Source organism: Mobula birostris, chromosome 3 (assembly GCF_030028105.1).
Source record: "Mobula birostris isolate sMobBir1 chromosome 3, sMobBir1.hap1, whole genome shotgun sequence".
Classification (NCBI taxonomy): Eukaryota; Metazoa; Chordata; class Chondrichthyes; order Myliobatiformes; family Myliobatidae; genus Mobula; species Mobula birostris.
Window position 1 is genome coordinate 229262943 of NC_092372.1, and position 18305 is coordinate 229281247.

At 49.9% G+C, this 18305-nt stretch overlaps 1 protein-coding gene across 3 annotated transcripts in view; it reads right to left on the reverse strand.

Annotated features, from left to right (window-relative positions):
* tonsl (tonsoku-like, DNA repair protein) overlaps positions 1-18305 on the reverse strand; it is a 91737-nt gene that overhangs the window by 39769 nt on the left and 33663 nt on the right. For all 3 annotated transcript variants that reach the window (XM_072254308.1, XM_072254307.1, XM_072254309.1), the window contains 6 exons: positions 14101-14226; positions 8956-9136; positions 7986-8044; positions 7468-7557; positions 6426-6498; positions 3251-3414 (listed from right to left, as the gene is read on the reverse strand). In XM_072254308.1, the coding sequence (XP_072110409.1) occupies positions 3251-3414; positions 6426-6498; positions 7468-7557; positions 7986-8044; positions 8956-9136; positions 14101-14226 (693 nt within the window). The remainder of the gene's footprint in view (positions 1-3250; positions 3415-6425; positions 6499-7467; positions 7558-7985; positions 8045-8955; positions 9137-14100; positions 14227-18305) is intronic.

Sequence of the window (18305 nt, forward strand, 5' to 3'; positions counted from 1 at the left end):
ATGGATTGTACGAATCAGCTTTTGCCCCATGTTGAATTTCTTCATGGTGGCCCATAAGGCATCACGCTACTCTGTCAAACGCCTTCTTGAAGTCTATGAAGACGTGGTAGAACTCTCTGGTGCTGAAGGTGTTCCTCACAGAGGGTGCGGAGGTTGAAAATCTGTTCAATGGTGCTTCTGCCCTTACGGAAGCCTGCTTGTTCCTCGGCAAAGATGTCTTCTGCCTGAGGTCTCAGTCTGTTCAAGATGATTCTGAGCATTACCTTGCTTACGTGGCTGATCAAACTAATTCTGGCAAAGTTGGAGATTGCCTCTCTTGGGAAGCACAGTGATCAGCGACTCTGAGTCCAAGGTGTCGGCCATTCACCTGTCTGCCAGATCTCATTGCAGATGGTGGTAGGCATGTCTATCGTGGCCTTTCCTCCATGCTTCAGCAGTTCAGCAGGGATGTTGTCAACTCCTGTTGACTTCCCACACTTCAGTGATCATATTGCAGCTTCAACTTCTTCATGCATGGTTGGATAGTCATCCTCATCGAAGATTCCTGCACATTCAGCACGCTTGGATCCCCTTTGTTCTGGGAGTTGTACAGTTCTGAACAGTACTCTGTCCACCTTTCCATTATTTCCTTTCCTTTTGTGAGACTTTTGCCATTTTTGTCTTGGATGGTGTTCACTTTGGCTTGTTTTTCTTTGGTAAGATCTTTCGCCAGTTGGAATGTCTTCTTTGTGTTGTTGGAGAGGCTGTCTTCAATGTCCGCACATTGTTCGGTTATCCATCTTTGCTTCCTTCATTTTCCTCCTGATTTCCTTGTTGATTTTCCTGTATTCTGTTCTTCCCTCTGCTGTGTTTTTCCTTCTTGTGTCACACATATCCAGTATCTTGTTAGTGACCCCTGGTTTAGACTTACAGCGGGTTTGCCCCAGAATCTTGCTTGCTGTTTCCATCATCACTGTGTCAAGGTTATTTGTGGTGGTCTCCAAGTCTTCATCAAGGAGGAGTATTGGTGCAAACTTCCCCCCAGTTGCTGCCTGAAATTCTTCAGAGATGGTGGGGTCTTTCAGTTTTTCAGGTCGAATCTCAGCCGACTGGTTTTTGGCTAGTTGATTCTCCTCAAGTGCATTCTGATGTTCATCATAAGGTCATGGTCACTGCCCACATCTGCTCCCGGGAATGCTCTGGTCTTCGGTCTGTTCACACCAGATTTGTGCCGTCTTTGCACCAGGATGTAGTCAGTCTGGTCATGTTGACCACTGGGGGCATGCCAGGTCCATCTTCGGGATGCTCTGTGCTCTCCAAGTGTGTTTGAGAGCACTATGTTGTTATAACTGGCAAATTCCAGCAGGCGTAGTCCCCTCTCATTGGAGGTGTCATTGCATGAGGGGCCGATGAGATCCCCCCCCACTCATCTTGTGCATCTCTGTGCACCTTGGCATTCCAGTCACCCTGAATGATCAAAATATCTTTTTTGTCCACCTTGTCAATGACATCTTGTAGTTTCTTATAGAACTCTTCAATGTGTTCATCGTTGTAGTCTGCTGTTGGAGCGTAGACTTGTGCCACTGTGATGTTGAATGGTTTTATTTGCAGGCAGATGGTCATGAGCCTGCTTGACACTGCTTGGCATCCTAGGACAGCGTTCTTGATGGATTTGTTGACTAGGAACCCTACGCCATTTTCATGTCTGTTCTCTTCTCCACTATAATAGAGTACATGTTCTTCCTCGGTAGGCACTTCTCCAGCGTTCTTCCATCTGGCTTCACAGAGCCCGAGGAGGTGCCAGTTGTATCTTTCCATCTCATGTGTGAGTTCTGAGTTTCCCTGCTTGGTTCAGCGTTCTTGCATTCCATGTGGCGATTGTGATGTTCTCTCTGCCATGGATCTTCTGTGTCGAATCACCAGCAGCACATTTATCACGTCCATCCTGGTGTGAGACAGATAGCGCGGTCACTGGTAACCCGGGCTGCAATCGATCCGGTATGAAGTTGCTTTTTGGTGTGCTTATCATGTGGCGTGTCTTGGGCATCTGAAACCTGGCGGAGCCCATCCCTCTCCAGGTTTGACCACAGCCCATTTCCTCCAACTACGGTGGCTTGCCTTGGTCGTGAACACGTGGCCATTAGAGCTCATCTGAGAACCTTTCTGCCCCGGCCAGTGACTTCATCATGGAAATCATTCGCCCAGTGAGAGGGTGAAGTTTCAAGGAGATGTATGGAATAGTTTTTTTTAAATTTAGACACAGCGTGAGACAAGATTTGCCAGTCTTTTGAATGGTGCCACCCAGAAACCTCCCATTTAACCCTAGCTTAGCACGGAACATTTTACAGAGACCAATTAACCTACTAACTGGACTTTAGCAGGAAACCCACGTGGTCACGGGGAGAAAATACAAATGCCTTGCAGAGGATGCTGGGATTGAACTCTGAAGTCCGACGTCCTGAGCTGTGACAGTGTTGTGCTGACTGCGATCACACAGAGTGGGGGTGCCTGGGGTGGAGGTGGAGAAGGAGGAGTTTACGAGGCTCTTTAATAGCCATACGGAGGGGTATGGATCACTGACTCAGGAGGTTCGTTTGAACCTGTCATTGAGTTCGGCACAGATGTGGTCCGCTGAGGGCCTGTCCTGTGTGCTCAATAACTGAGGATCAAAGGCTGAGAAAGATGAGGAGAGGCCCGGCACGGCCTGGGGGTGAGCAGACAAGGCCATGCACGCACCCAGCTGGCTTCCAAATTCAGGTGCTCAGCTGACACGAACAGACGAGGCTGGAAAATCTCCCGGGAGGAGGAGCCAATGTCCTAGGGCCCCCTTCACCCCCCTCCACCGACTCCGGCAATCCGGACCCCCCTCCCCACACCGACTCCGGCATTCCTAACTCCACCCCCCCACACCAACTCTGGCATTCCTGAACTCCTCCCTCTCGAACCCCACTGTTCTTCCTACCACACTCCCAACATCAACCCCATGTTCCCATATCCCTCCCTCAAGGACTATGGCATTCCCAACCATCATCCTCACTCACCCCAGCATTCCCAGCCATCTCCCTTGACAACCCGGGTGCTCCCGTTCCCCATCCACACATTCCCTATTGTACTGACACAGACGTTCCAGTCCAGCTCCCTCAGCAGACCCAGCGTTTTGGACTGTACTGACCCCAATGCTCCCATTCTTTCCCTCACTGGGACCAAAGTTCCCGACCCCTTGACCCCTTCCTCACCAGTTCCAAGCTCCAGGTTTCCAGACCATACTGACCTCAGCATTCCGGACCGTCACCGACGCTCCCTTCTCAACCAGCAGCTGGGCCACAGCGAAGTTGCCGGAGACGATGGCATCGTGCAGGGGGGTGATTCCCTCACAGTGCGGCCCACCCGCATCGTTGATGTTGGCCTGGTGATCCAGGAGGAACCGGACAACCTCTGGGAAGCACAGCACAGCCCACCATCAGTTCCGGCCCCCACACCCTCAATATGCTCACAGACGAGAGGATTCTCCCGGTTCCTACCTTCCCCGCACGCCCCTGCCAACTGGAGTCTCCCCCCACCCTCAGGATCTCCCAGCTCCAGAGACCCGGGTGGGATCCCAGCCTCCGGCACTGTACGTGTAGAGCTTGCAAGTTCTTCCTGCGATCGCATGGGTCTCCTCAGGCGCTCTTGATCCCGCCCAGATCCCAACAAACTGAGGTGTTGCTGAAAATTACCCGTGGCGTGGAGGTGAGGGGCCAAATCTGGCAGGGGTAACGGAGGAGAATAAAATATGGGTTGTTTGGTTTACGTTAGTGCAAACTCCGCAGGCCGAAGGGCCTCTTTACGTGTTGTGGGTCTCCAGCTGGCATTGGCTGGACAGGTCAAATGGCCTCCTCTGTTCAGCAATATCCCAGCTCCACTCTCAGTTCACTCCAGTTTGACTCAAGATCAGATTACAAGACCATGAGACATAAAAGCAGAATTAGGCCATTTGGCCAATCGAGTCTGCTTTATCATTTCATCGTGGCTGATCGGTTCTTCCCCAGTCTCCTGCCTTCTCCCCGTATCCCTTCATACCCTGACTGATCAAGAATCTATCAACCTCTGCCTCAAATATATATAAAGCCTTGGCCTCCACAGCCACCTGTGGCAAAGAATTCCACAATTCACCACTCTCTGGCTAAAGAAAATCCACAACTCCGCTCTAAGAGGACACCCCTCTATTCTGCGGCTGTGTTTGCTGGTTTTAGACTCTCCCATCACAGGAAACGTCTTCTCCACATCCACTCTATCAAGGCTCTTTACCATTTCATAGGTTTCAATGAGGTCACCCCTCATTCTTCTGAATTCAAGTGTATACAGGCCCAGAGCCATCAAACACTCTTCATATGACAAGCCATTCAATCCTGGAATCATTTTCATGAATCTTCTTTGAACCCTCTCCAGTTTCAGCACACCCTTTCTAAGATAAGGGGACTAAAACTGCTCACACAATTTTCCAGTCTTCCGATACCATTCCAGAATCCAGTGATTCTTGAAATATCTTTACTAATGCCTCCACAAACTCTTCAGTCACCTCTTTCAGAACCCTGGGGTGTACACAATAAAAGCAAGGATGTTATGCTGAGGCTTTATAAGGCACTGGTCAGACCACATTTGAGTATTGTGAGCAGTTTTAGGCCCCTTATCTGGCACAGGAGAGGGTCAAGAGGCGGATCATGAGAGCAATTCCAGGAATGAAAGAGCAGTGATTGAGGGTTCTGGGCCTGTACTCACTGGAGTTCAAAAAAAAAACAAGTGGGGGAGGGGGAATCTCATTTAAATGTATTAAATATTGAAAGGCCTTGATAGAGTGGATGTGGAGAGGATGTTTCATGTCATGGGTGAGTATACGACCAGAATGCACAGACTCAGAATGGAGTGATGCTCATTTAGAATAGAGAAGAGGAAGAATTTCTTTAGCCAGAGGGTGGCGAATATGTAGAATTCAATGCCACAGACAGCTGTGGAGGACAAGTCATTGAGTATATTTAAACTGGAGGTTGATAGGTTCTTGATTAGACAGGGCATTAGCTATGGGGAGAAGTCAGAAGAATGGGGTTGAGAGGGATAATTAGCCCTGATGGAATAACAGAGCAGACTTAATGGGCTGAATGGCCTAAGTCTGCTACTCTGTCTTATGAACTCCAACAGGTGAGGCAGCACCTATGGAGAGGAAGAAAGAGTTAACATTTCATAGACGCTGCCTGACTTGCCGAGTCCTTCAGTATTTTGTGAGTATCTCCCAATATAACATCTGTATCAGACTGTGTGTGTTTGTTGTCAATTAAACTACTTCCCGGAATCTTGTTCCAACTACCCCAGCTGTGTCTCACTCCCCCATGGGATCACTTGTTGGTGCAATTCAGTGGTGAGGGGGTGGGGAGGGACAGTTCAGTAGAGGGGAGGGGGGGACAGTTCAGTAGAGGGGGGGAACAGTTCAGTAGAGGGGAGGGCAGGGGAGGGACAGTTCAGTAAGAAGGGAGGGGAGGGGAGGGACAGTTCAGTAGAGGGGAGGGGAGGGAAGGGACAGTTCAGTAGAGGGGAGGGGAGGGAAGGGACAGTTTAGTAGAGAGGAGGCAGGGGAGGGACAGTTCAGTAAGAAGGGAGGGGAGGGGAGGGACAGTTCAGTAGAGGGGAGGGGAGGGACAGTTCAGCAGAGGGGAGGGCAGGGGACAGTTCAGTAAGAAGGGAGGGGAGGGGAGGGACAGTTCAGTAAGAAGGGAGGGAAGGGGAGGGACAGTTCAGTAAGAGGGAGGGGAGGGACAGTTCAGTAAGAGGGGAGGGGAGGGACAGTTCAGTGGAGGAGAGGGGAGGGGAGGGACAGTCCAGTAGAGAGGAGGGGAGGGAGAATTGAGAGGAGGGGAGGGAGAATTGAGGGGAGGGGAGGGAGAATTGAGGGGAGGGGAGGGAGAATTGAGGGGAGGGGAGGGAGAATTGAGGGGAGGGGAGGGAGAATTGAGGGGAGGGACAGTCCAGTAGAGAGGAGGGGAGGGAGAATTGAGGGGAGGGGAGGGAGAATTGAGGGGAGGGGAGGGAGAATTGAGGGGAGGGGAGGGGAGGGGAAGGACAGTTCAGTAGAGGGGAGGGACAGCTCAGTAGAGGGGAGGGACAGCTCAGTAGAGGGGAGGGGAGGGGAGGGACAGCTCAGTTGAGGGGAGGGGAGGGGAGGGACAGCTCAGTTGAGGGGAGGGGAGGGGAGGGACAGTTCCGTTGAGGGGAGGGGAGGGGAGGGACAGTTCGGTAGAGGGGAGGGACAGTTCGGTAGAGGGGAGGGGAGGGACAGTTCGGTAGAGGGGAGGGGTGGGACAGTTCAGTAGAGGGGAGGGGTGGGACAGTTCAGTAGAGGGGAGGGGAGGGACAGTTCATGTACAGCTCTACAAGTGCAGACCAAGGGGTCTCCCCCAGCATGAGCACAGACTCACCCAAGTGCCCGTGGTTGCATGCCTCATGAAGTGGTGTCCAGCCACAGTAATCCCGAGGGTTCAAGGGGTGCCCCTGGAACAGGAGAAGGTGAGTGGATAATGGGGAACATCGTCGGTGCCAGCAACCCCAAACGTTGTGCTCACAGGGGACGCACTGCCCTGTGTTCCACACGCCTCAGGGCTGGACAGGGGAGGGAAAATCCCCCTCTCCTGCTGAGACACCAGCATCATTCATATACAGTCTTGCCTTTAACTTTATTGGCGTTTTTAATGTTCTGGCCTTTACACCATATTGACTGCCTACACTAACAAAGACTGTGACACCATATTGCACAATCCTCCTTGATCCTTGATTGTGTGAGGTAAATGATCATTGTCACATGTACCCATGGGCAGTGAAAAGCTTTCGTTAACATACTGTCACAGAGCAGAGGCTCTTCGGCCCACAATGTTCTGCCGACCGTTAACCTATTGAGATCAATCTCACCCTTCCCTCCCACATAGCCTTCTGTTTCTCTTTCATCCTTGTGTCGAAGAGTCTCTTAAATGTCCCCAGTGAACCTGCCTCTACCAGCACCCTGACAGCATGTTCCACACACCCACCACTATGTGTAAAACCTGCCTCTGACATCCTCCCCAAAATTTCCTCTAATCACTTAAAATTATGCCCCCTCAGACACCATAAACCATTTCCATGCTGGGAAAATATCTCGATCCAAACCTCTTATCACCTTGTGTATGGAATAATCTGTCTGTGTGGTATGCAAAGTATTTCCACTGGACCTCGGTACATATAACAGTAATAAACCAACTCCCAGCACCAGAATCACCTGCTTCTACCCAACACACCCCTCGTCTCCGTCTCCCCTTGGCTCCCCAACTCTAATATCCAACACTCTGCCCCTAGCACCCAGGGGTTATCTGTCTATTCTACCCAACACACCTCCCGTCTCCATCTCCCCTTGCCCTCCACCCCTTAACATCCACCCAGTGTCCCCAGCCCAAGAGCCAGAAAGGAGAAGTGACTACTCCAGTATTTTACCTTCTCCACCAGACACTGAACATGCTTCAGATTCCCCTCAATACAGGCTCGGTGTAACACGGTCTCACCCTTCTCATTCCTCCGGTTCCACTGCAAACAACAAAGCAGATGTCAGCTGTCAGAGGGATCAGACCCTCGCAGAGGTATTACCACGTACCGGGAAGAGCACTCTAACTCGTTGCATCATAGCCAATGCAGAGGACTGGAAAAAAGCTGCAGAGGCTTCTTGGCCCCTTAGCTCAGAGAAGATGTGCTAGCCTTCAAGGTCCATGAGAATGATCCCAGGATTGAGAGGTTGTGGGTGGGTGGGTGGGGGGGTGGGGGGAGGAGAGAGAGGAGAGAGAGGAGAGAGAGGAGGTGTGTGTGTGTGTGTGTGTGTGTGTGTGTGTGTGTGTGTGTGTGTGTGTGTGTGTGTGTGTGTGTGTGTGTGTGTGTGTGTGTGTGTGTGTGTGTGTGTGTGTGTGTGTGTGTGTGTGTGTGTGTGTGTGTAAGGCAGAGCAGGATTTATAATGACTCACTCGATTTATCTTCCTCCGGCCGGAGGCGGACTTATCATAGCCTTCCATGTCATCGTCATCTGAAAGGAAAAAATAGTTTAAAGATGAAAGATGGTACCAGTGTATGTCAGTGACTCTCTGCAGGAATTTCTGTTTTATTGCTACTTATTTATATCTGCTTTTGCACATTGTTTACAGTTAATTTCCTGTTCTATAGAATTGCTGAGGAGGCCTGCAGAAAAAGAACCTCAGAGTTGTATGTGGTGACATGCGTGTACTCTAATAATAAATTTTCCTTTCTAGCTGAGAACTCCTCTGCGAGCCCTTTCCCCACCCCTATCACCTCCCCATTTCACCAGGCTTCACTCATCACCCACAACACTTCCCCCCAACCCGATCCACCTGCCCCTCATCCTCTCCCCACTCATCACACACCAGCCTCTGTCCAAATCTTTCCTGTTCCCTCTCTGCCCTGATTCAGCCTCTGCCTCTCACCTGCACAGGTGCTGCAAGGTGGATACATGGTTTTATCTGGAGACAACATGCACTCCTGGCCCAGCCAGCCTGTGCTGCCCAATTACACCCATGTCACCAGTTAACATACCAACCTGTACGTCTCTAGAATGTGGGAGGAAAGCAGAGCAGCTGGAGGAATCCTACCGGTCACAGGGAGAAGGTACGTCTTGCAGACGGTGGCAACGTTTAAACCCCAATCGCCGGCATCTTGCAATCTACTTTATTGTGCTTCTTGCACATTGTCTATCTTCCCTGCACTTTCCCTGTAACTTTAACGCTCTATTCTGCACGCTGATGTCTTCTTGCTACCTCTGTGTACTTGCGTATGGAATGATCTGTCTGGACGGCACACAAGAAAAGCTTGACTGCATCCTGGAGCTAATGATGAACTAAGGTAAATTCATCCTATCCCACTGCCCTCCTGGACACAGGGAGGGAGGGATTCTGTAGCCCCTGGTACAGCTGCTACACCTACCACTCTCGGAGAGCTCCAGCTCGCTGTCTTCCAGGGGCTCACTGTTGTCCACCTCACCCGCATCGCTATCGTCTCCACTCTCACTGCCAGGCGACAGTTGCTGCAGGCGGCCCAGAGTGATGTCAGCCTCGGGGCGTCCATTCCTCTGCTGGACGGAGTGGAGGAGCCTCATCGATCGGGCCTGCAGGAAGGAAGAGGCCATTCAGCATGGCTAGATCCAATCACATTTAAAAACCCTGGACAGTCCTAAGCCCCAAGCATGTGGGCCAAACCCAGTCAAGTTTCACTCCACCATGGACAGTTCCAAGCCTGGCTGTGAAAGGTGGTTGAGCATGGGGCTAGCAACCCCATCCTGTAAAAATCAAGAGCAAAAAGAATGCCAATAGAAGCTCTAAAGACCTCATCCCAGGGAGAGGATGGATACAGCATGAAGATGGGCTACACCTGGAGACAACATGACAGACTGGCTCAGGACAGAGGACCCTGGCGAGCTGCTGTCAGCTGCCTGTGCCCTAGTAGGAATGATGGCCTTAACCAACCAACCAGTCCTTGCTCATGTTTGATCGATTCATTTACCTATCCAAGTGCATTAAACCCTGTATCTCTTCTCTTAATCATAGCAGCAGAGTTCTGTCTTTACCAATCCCTCTGGCCCTGTGTTCATTCAAGAGCAGTGAGGTAATGTTGCAGCTCTACAAAACCCTGGTTAGACCACACTTGCAGTACTATGTCACTAGAGACAGACAAGATTGGAGTCACGGAATGATGTGAAACACACCCAACAACTAACTTCTTCGGAGAAGGCTGACAGGTCTGGTTCTGCGCGAACCGGACATGGAGGTCGTCCTCTCGGCCTACGCCGATGATGTACTCCTCATGATGACAGACCCCTGCGACCTGCGGAGGATGCGGGAGTGCCAAGATGTTTTCTCGGCGGCATCCTCCGCCAGGATCAACTGGGCGAAATGTTCCGGACTCTTAGTAGGCCAGTGGCAGGTGGACTCCCTGCCGGAGGAGATGAGAGCTTTTGAGTGGAGCACCAGACGCCTTCTCTATCTGGGAGTCTACCTGAGTCCTTCTGGGGAGACCTGGCTGGCGAACTGGCAGGACCTGGAGACAAAAGTCACGGGCCGGCTAGGGCGCTGGTCAGGCCTTCTCAGGGTGCTTTCCTATCGAGGCAGGGTGGTGGTCATAAACCAGTTGGTGGCCTCCATGTTGTGGTACCGGATGGTCACCTTGGCCCCCCCTGCCCCTTTTGTCGCGAGAATGCAGAGGAAGCTAGTGGACTTCTTCTGGGGAAACAGGAAGCATTGGGTCTCTGCAGCGGTTCTGAGTCTCCCAGAAGGAGAGGGCGGACAGTCGCTGGTGTGTGTACGCACACGACTGGTGGCTCTCCGCCTCAGGACTCTGCAGAGATTCCTGTATGCCGAGCACCCTCCCAGGTGGCACATGTTGGCGACTTTCTTCATCCGGAGGGGCTGCTGCCTTCACGAAGATATGCAGCTACCACCGGCGGGCGTCAGCCGTGCTGCTTTGCAGAGGCTGCCCGGCTTCTATCAGGACCTACTGAGAGTCTGGAACATGGTTGCCTCAGGCCGGGAATCCCCTCCTCTGGCAGAGGGCGGGGTCCTGGCCGACCCTTGCCCTGCCTCAATGGATGTCAGTGCGGCTCAGGTGTGTGGAACGACTCGGGCTGAGCTGCTCGTCGGGCCCAGGCCCCGCAGCCTTACCCGAGAGACGAATCCACACAACTTGAGCCATCTTTCATCGACACCCACAATCCCATTCAGGGATGCAGGCAGGAGGTACCTTTATGGGCTGCTGCTCCACACCCTCCACTTCCTAGCATTTGTCCACTGTCCCGACACGCCATGGCGGTTGGTCTTTCCACCTGGAGGTGAGGGGGGTCCCCAGTGGAAGTCCCTTTACAAGGGAGTCCTTCCCATGCACCTTGGGGATCTCGGCTGGAGGGTGCTGCATAAAGCGGTGCCCTGCAATAAGTTCTTTAGTCTGTACACGGATCTCCCAGCCACGTGTCACTTCTGCGGGCTGGAGGAGACCGTGTACCATATGTACGTGGAGTGTGTGAGGCTGCAGCCCCTTTTCGCGTATTTGCGTGGGCTGCTTCTCGCCTTCTGGTTGCATTTCAGTCCCACCCTATTCATATATGGTCATCCAGTAAGGAGGGGGGCACAGAGGGATGAGGATGTCCTTGTCAACTTGCTCCTGGGGCTGGCAAAAATTGCCATCCGTGGCTCCTGGAAAAGGGTGGCAGGAGGTTCTCCCCGGGTGGACTGCCTGGCTATGTTTAGGGGGTATGTTCGTGCCCGGGTGAATATTGAAAAGGAATACGCACAGTCCACGGCGACCGTAGAGATGTTCTGGGACCGTTGGGCTCCGTGGGGTGTAAATGCCATCATTGATGAGGATGGCAATATATTGGTTTAAAATGTATTGTCTGTTTGTAGTGTAGTAAATATGTTAGTCACTGGTTTTGTAAATATTGTATAGCACCGACATTTGTAATAAAGAATTTTGTATTAAAAAAAACAACTAAGGGACAATTGCCTTACCAACTTCAAGATATCATCGACTGACTTTTAATACCTCTATTCTAAATGGCGATTGATCTTGCAAGTAAGGAATTCAAACAGATACAATTTACCAAATGGTCAATATGCATAACTGACAAGCCAATTGTGTATAAAAGTAGCAGTTTTCTGGCCTGGCTTTGAACAGTGCTTTGGTAGGGGCACAAGTAAATAAAGAATGTTTGAGTCATTAAGTGTGCGCGTGTTCTGGGCAGAGTTATTTCATTTTATTACAGTGACTACACGCGGGTGATAGAAAAATGGAGGGAAGAGTTAGATTGATCTTGGGTCTGTACTGTGCCTTAATTTTCTATACTTACCAGTGTTCCCTCAAATTTGTAATGGCCAGTCAGCACAAAAATCTTGTGCTGTGCAATTTTTTGCCCAGTGACAACGTGTTCACTGAATAATTTCTTCAATAAAAACAGCACAAATAAACCAGTTCTAAAATCTGCAGACAAATCATCACAAACTCCAGGTTGTCAACACTGTCCGCATCAGAAACCAGAAAAGGAAATGTGACTGTGTACGATCGTGAAATATGCCAATGAGGTAGTGGGTGACAACCTTTAGTCTGCAGTTTAAATTCCTTGGTGCGCTAGGAGCAAAAGATGTGTGTGTGCACACCTTAGAGGGAATGTTGCTTACCACGTTCTGTGTAGAAACTTGCCCCTCAGGTCCCATTTAAATCTCAACTCTCACTCTAAACCTGTGCCCTCCTAGTTCAGGGCTTCCCAACCTGATGTCCATGAACCCTTTGGTTGGGCACCCCTGTTCTAGTTTAAGACTCCCCAACGACAAAGGCAACAGTTGTGCGGGGGAAGCAGGTTCCCCTCCAACTCACAGACCATCCTGACTTGGGAATCGAACTCACTCCCCGGCAGTCCAGTGGGGAGGCAGTCACCTGTCCCCACCTTCCCAAGGGGCAGTTAGGGATGAGTAATCAATGCTGGCTTTCCACTACGACCCACCACTCAAGATCCAAGTAAAAACATAGAAACAGAAGACAGCAGACCCTTCATCCGATCAGGTCCCTGACAACCACGACGGCAAATTAAATGACCCCTAGCGGTCTGCCCATGATCCACATCCCTCCATTTCCTCTACATCCACACATATAGGAAAATGTCTCTTCAATGCCAATAGAGTTATTTAGTTTATTTAGATACAGCATGGGACAGGTCATTCTGGCCCAGCAACCCACCAACTTGAAGAGCCATGGTGATGGAAGACTATGATCAGTGATGTCATATGAGATGATGATGATGATAGTCACAGGACAACTTACAATGACCAATTCACTTACTAACCGCTATCCCTTTAAACTTCGGGAGGAAACCCACACGGTCACAGGGAGAATGCACAAACAACGAAGAGGACGCCAGAAATGAACTCCAAGCTCTGACACTCCGAGCAGTAATAGTGTCACACTAACTGTTACGCTTCCGTGGTGCCCCTCTGCATTCTGTTAGTGGCTCCCGCCACTTTGTGCACAAAATAAATTTCCTTGTACATTTTATTTAAGCTCTTCCCCTCGCACCACTTCTCATCTGAAAAGAGACTCTGGCTGGCCTACTCTGTCTATGCCCTTCACCTTGACAAACCTCTAACATGTCTCCTCTCAACCCCTGCTGCTCCAGCCTCTCATTATAGATCATATCCTCTAATCCTGGTAAACCTCTTCTGCACCCTCTCCAAAGCTCGACATCCTTTCTGTAATGGGGTGACCAGAACTGCACACAATACTTCAGGTGCAGCCTAACCAAAAATTTATACACCAGTAATGTGACATCCTGATTCTTAAACGTGACGCTTCTATTGATCAAGACAAGCAAAGAATATAACACAGAAACCAAGGATCCCACTGAAACTTAGAACAGAGAACACTATACCACAGTACAGGTGCCTTTTGGCCCATGGTGTTCTGCTGACCAAGGTAAGAGTGGATGAAGAGAGGATGTTTCCTTTAGCGGGGAAGTCTAGGACTAGAGGGCATAACCTCAGAATACAAGGAGGCCAACTTTAGAACAGAGAGAGGAGGATTTCTTTAGCCATAGCGCTGTGAATCTGTGGAATTCATTGCCAAAGACAGTTGTGGAAGCCAGGTCATTGAGTATATTTAAAGCAGTGGTTGATAGGTTCTTGATTAGTCAGGGTGTCAAAGGTTACAGGGAGAAGACAGGAGAATGGGGTTGACAGGGATAATAAATCAGCCATGATGGAATGGCAGAGCAGACTCAAAGGGCCGAATGGCCTAATTCAGCTCTTATATTAATGGCCTAACAGATTCAATGAGACTCCCCCTCATTCTTCTAAATTCCAACTTTTTAACCTGTTCTAAGATCAATCTAATCCTTCCCTCCGTCATAACTCTCCATTTACCCATGTGCCCATCTCAGTCTCTCAAATGTTCTTGCCTCCTACAGCCATCACAAAACACTGGCCAGGTTGAATAATGAGGGGGCAGTCAGGGAGAGAGCTGTCATACAAGCTGCAGATCTGGAACACACCCTCAGCGTTAGGCAGACAGGACTGGAACTGCCAGGACGTTTACCTGCAGACGGGGATTCTCAGCCTGGTCGGCACACTGCAGCGCCTTCTGGTAACACTCCTCCAGCTCGGCATACGGTCGCCCACACTCTTCTTTGGCCATTGCCACGTTCAGCCAGGTCTTACACTCCTATAACCGAGAACAAGAGGGTCTCAATCAGAAACACAAACAATTCCTTCCCCTTCCCTCCACATAAATGGATTCAGAAAACAATTAGCTTTACATGGAAACGTGTCGTTTGCACCAACAATCAACACAGTCTGAGGATGCGCTGGGGGCAGCCCACCAGTGTCACCATAGCACATCCACAATTTACAAACCCAAACCACTTCTGCAGAAAAAATTGGCAAGAACAATCGTGGTCAAAACCATGATCGCTATGTGATACGACATGGCACATAATGCTGATGATAGAGGTTCAGTGAAAAACTTGTCTTGCCTACTACTCATATAAATTAGATCTTCACATGGTGCCTCGAGGTAGTACAAGGTAAAACAACAACAGAATGCAGAATAAAGTGAAACGGTTACAAAGAACGTACAGTGTGGTACGGGGTGCAGATCATAACAAAGTAGATTGTGAGGTCAGGTGTCCATTTTATCATACTAGGGACCATTCAATAGCCTGATAACAGCAGGGTAGAAGGGGAAAAACGGATCAACCTCGACCAAGTGGCAAAGCAGACTCAGTGGGCCAATGGCCTCATTCTGCTCCTGTGTCTTATGGTCTCATGGTCCTTCAGCCTGGTGGTATGTGCTTTCAGGCAGCCGTATGACAGAGAAATTGCAGACAATAGGTGCAAGATCATAACGATATAGATGGTGAGGTCAAAAGTCCATCTTATTGGGTGATGTAACTATTTAATAGCAGTGGGGTAGGAGCTGTCCTTGAGCCTGGTGGTACATGCTATCAGGCTTTTGTATCTTCTACCCAATGGGAGAGCAGAGGGAGAGAATGTCCCGGGTGGGTGGGGTCTATGGTTACTGAGGCACCATGCTCTACTTCTGCTTGTAATGATCTGTCTGGACGGCATGCAGGCAAACATTTTTCACTGCATCTTGGTGCACGTGATAACGACAAACCAATCTGCATAGGGAAGGTGGGATGTTGGTTTAAGGTCATCACACGTACTGAGATTTTTAGGTGGTCTGGCCTATATATGACTCCAGACCCACAGCAACGTGATTGACTCTTAAATGCCCTCTGAAATGGCCTAGCAAGCCATTCAGTTGTATCCAACCACTAAAGATAATAAGGATTAAACCTAGACAACCCTGCAAAGTCCTCTGTACTAACACCTGGGGACATAACAAAGTTGGGAGAGTTGTCTCACAGATTAATCAAGCAACAACCTCACATATTTGTACTTACAGAATCACACCTTATAGCTAACATTCGGGACTGCACCATCACCATTCCTGGGTACCTACTGTCTCACTGGCAGGACATACCTAGCGGAGGTGGTGGCACAGTGGTATACAGTAGAGAAGGAGTTGCCCTGACAACTCTCAACATTGACTCAGGGCCCCATGAAGTCTCATAGCACCAGGTTAAACGTGGGCAAGGAAATCTCCTGCTGATTACCACATACAGTCCTCGCTCACCTGATGAATCAGTACTTCTCCACGTTGAGCTGCCTTGAAGGAGGCACTGAGGGTGGCAAGGGCACTGAATGTACTCTGGGTGGGGAATTTCAATGTCCATCACCGAGAGTGGCTCGGTAGTATCACCACAGACCAAGCTGGTCTGGTCCTACTGGACTGAGCTACTAGACTGGATGACAGCAGATGGTGAGGGAACCAACAAGAGGGAAAAACACACGTCCTCATCCTCACCAACCTGCCTGCCGTGGAAGTATCTGACCATGACAGCATTGGTAGAAGTGACCACCGCACAGTATTTGTGGAGGCTAAATCCCATCTCTACATTGAAGAAACCTTCCACCACGTTGTGTGGCACTACCACCGTGATAAATGGGATAGACTTCGAACAGATCTAGCAGCCCAAGACTGGGCACGTGGCCAAGATGAGGCACTGCGGGCCATCAGCAGCAGAATTGTTCTCAACTACAATTTGTAACCTCATGGCCCGGCATATCCCCCACTCTAACTTTACCAGAAGGCCAGAGGGTCAACCCTGGTTCAATGAAGAGTGCAGGAGGGCATGTCAAGAACAACACCAGGCATATCTCAATATGAGGCGTCACCCTGGTGAAGCCACAATATTGGATACTTGCATGCCAAACACCATAAGCAGTAAGTAATAGACAGAGCGAAGTGCTCCCACAACCAACAGTCCAAATCCAAGCTCCGTAGTCCTGCCACGTCGGGCCGTGATTAGTGGTGGACAATCAAACAACTCACTGGAGGAGGAGGCTCCACAAATATCCCCATCCTCAATGATAGAGGAGCCCAGTACACCTGTGCAGTAGATAAGGCTGAGACATTTACAACGATCTTCAGTCAGAAGTGCTGAGTAGATGATCCAGCTCATGTGCTATTATGTTTGCTGTTGTGTGCTGGGGCAGCAGGCTGAGGGTAGCAGACACCAGCAGAATCAACAAACTCATTCGTAAGGCCAGTGATGTTGTGGGGATGGAACTGGACTCTCTGACGGTGGTGTCGAAAAAGAGGATGCTGTCCAAGTTGCATGACATCTTGGTCAATGTCTCCCATCCACTACATAATGTACTGGGTGGGCACAGGAGTACATTCAGCCAGAGACTCATTCCACCAAGATGCAACACAGAGCGTCATAGGAAGTCATTCCTCCCTGTGGCCATCAAACTTCACAACTCCTCCCTTGGAGGGTCAGACACCCTGAGCCAATAGGCTGGTCCTGGACTTATTTCCTGGCATAATTTACATATTACTATTTAATTATTTATGGTTTTATTGCTATTTATTATTTATGGTGAAACTGTAACGAAAACCAATTTCCCCCGGGATCAATAAAGTATGACTATGACTACTACTCCTACTACTAAGCCTCCTGCAGAAGTCCCCAGCATTCCAGATGTCAGTATGTATCTAATCCAATTCAGTCCACGTGATATCAAGAAACAGCTGAAAGCACTGGATACTGGGAAGGCTATGGGCCCAGACAAAATCCTGGCAATAGTCCTGAAGACTTGTGATCCAAAACTTGCTGCACCATTAGCCAAGCTGTTCCCGTACAGCTACAACACCGACACTCACCCGGCAATGTGGAAAATTGCCCAAGTATATCCCGTACACAAGGAACAGGACAAGTCCAACAGCCAGTTACTGCCGTTTCAACCTACTCTCAATCATTAACAAAGTAACGGAAGGGGTCGTTCACAGTGGTATCATGTAGCACCTACTCGACAATTACCTGCCTACGGATGTCCAGTTTGGGTTCCGCCAAGGCCACTCAGCTCCTGACCTCATCACCTCCCTGGTCCAAACATGGACCAAAGAGCTAAATACCAGAGGTGAGGTTAGTGATAGCCCTCAACATCAAGGCAGTATTTCACCAAGTATGGCATCAAGGTGCCCTAGTTAAAATGGAGTCAATGGGAATTGGGGGGGGGGGGGTGGGGGGAAACACTCCACTGGTTGGAATCATACCCGTCACAAAGGATGATGGTTGTGGTGGTTGGAGTCAATCATCTCATCCTCAGGACATCACTGCAGGAGTTCCTCAGGGAAGTGTCCTAGAACCATCTTCAGCAGCTTCATCCATGACCTTCCTTCCGTCACAAGGTCAGAAGTGGGGATGTTCGCTGATGACTGTACAACGTTCTGCACCATTTGTGACTCCTCAGATACTGAAGCAGTTCATCCCCAAATGCAGCAGGACCTGGACAATATCCAGGCTTGGGCTGACAAGTGGCAAGTAACATTCGAGGCAATGCAAGTGCCAGGCAATGACCATCTCCAACAAGAGAGGCTCTAACCATTGTCCCTTGGCATTCAGTGGCATCACCATCACTAAATCAACATCCTGGGGGTTACCATTGACAGGAAACTGAGCTGGTCTAACCATATAAACAACATGGCTACCAGAGCAGGTCAAAGGCTAGGAATAACTCACCTCCTGGCTCTCCAGAGCCTGTCCACCATCTACAAGGCTCAGGTCAGAAGTGGAATGGAATACTTGCCACTCACCTGGGTGAGTGCAGCTCCATCAACACTCAAGAAACTTGACACCATCCAGTACAAGACAGTCCACTTGATTGTTCCCC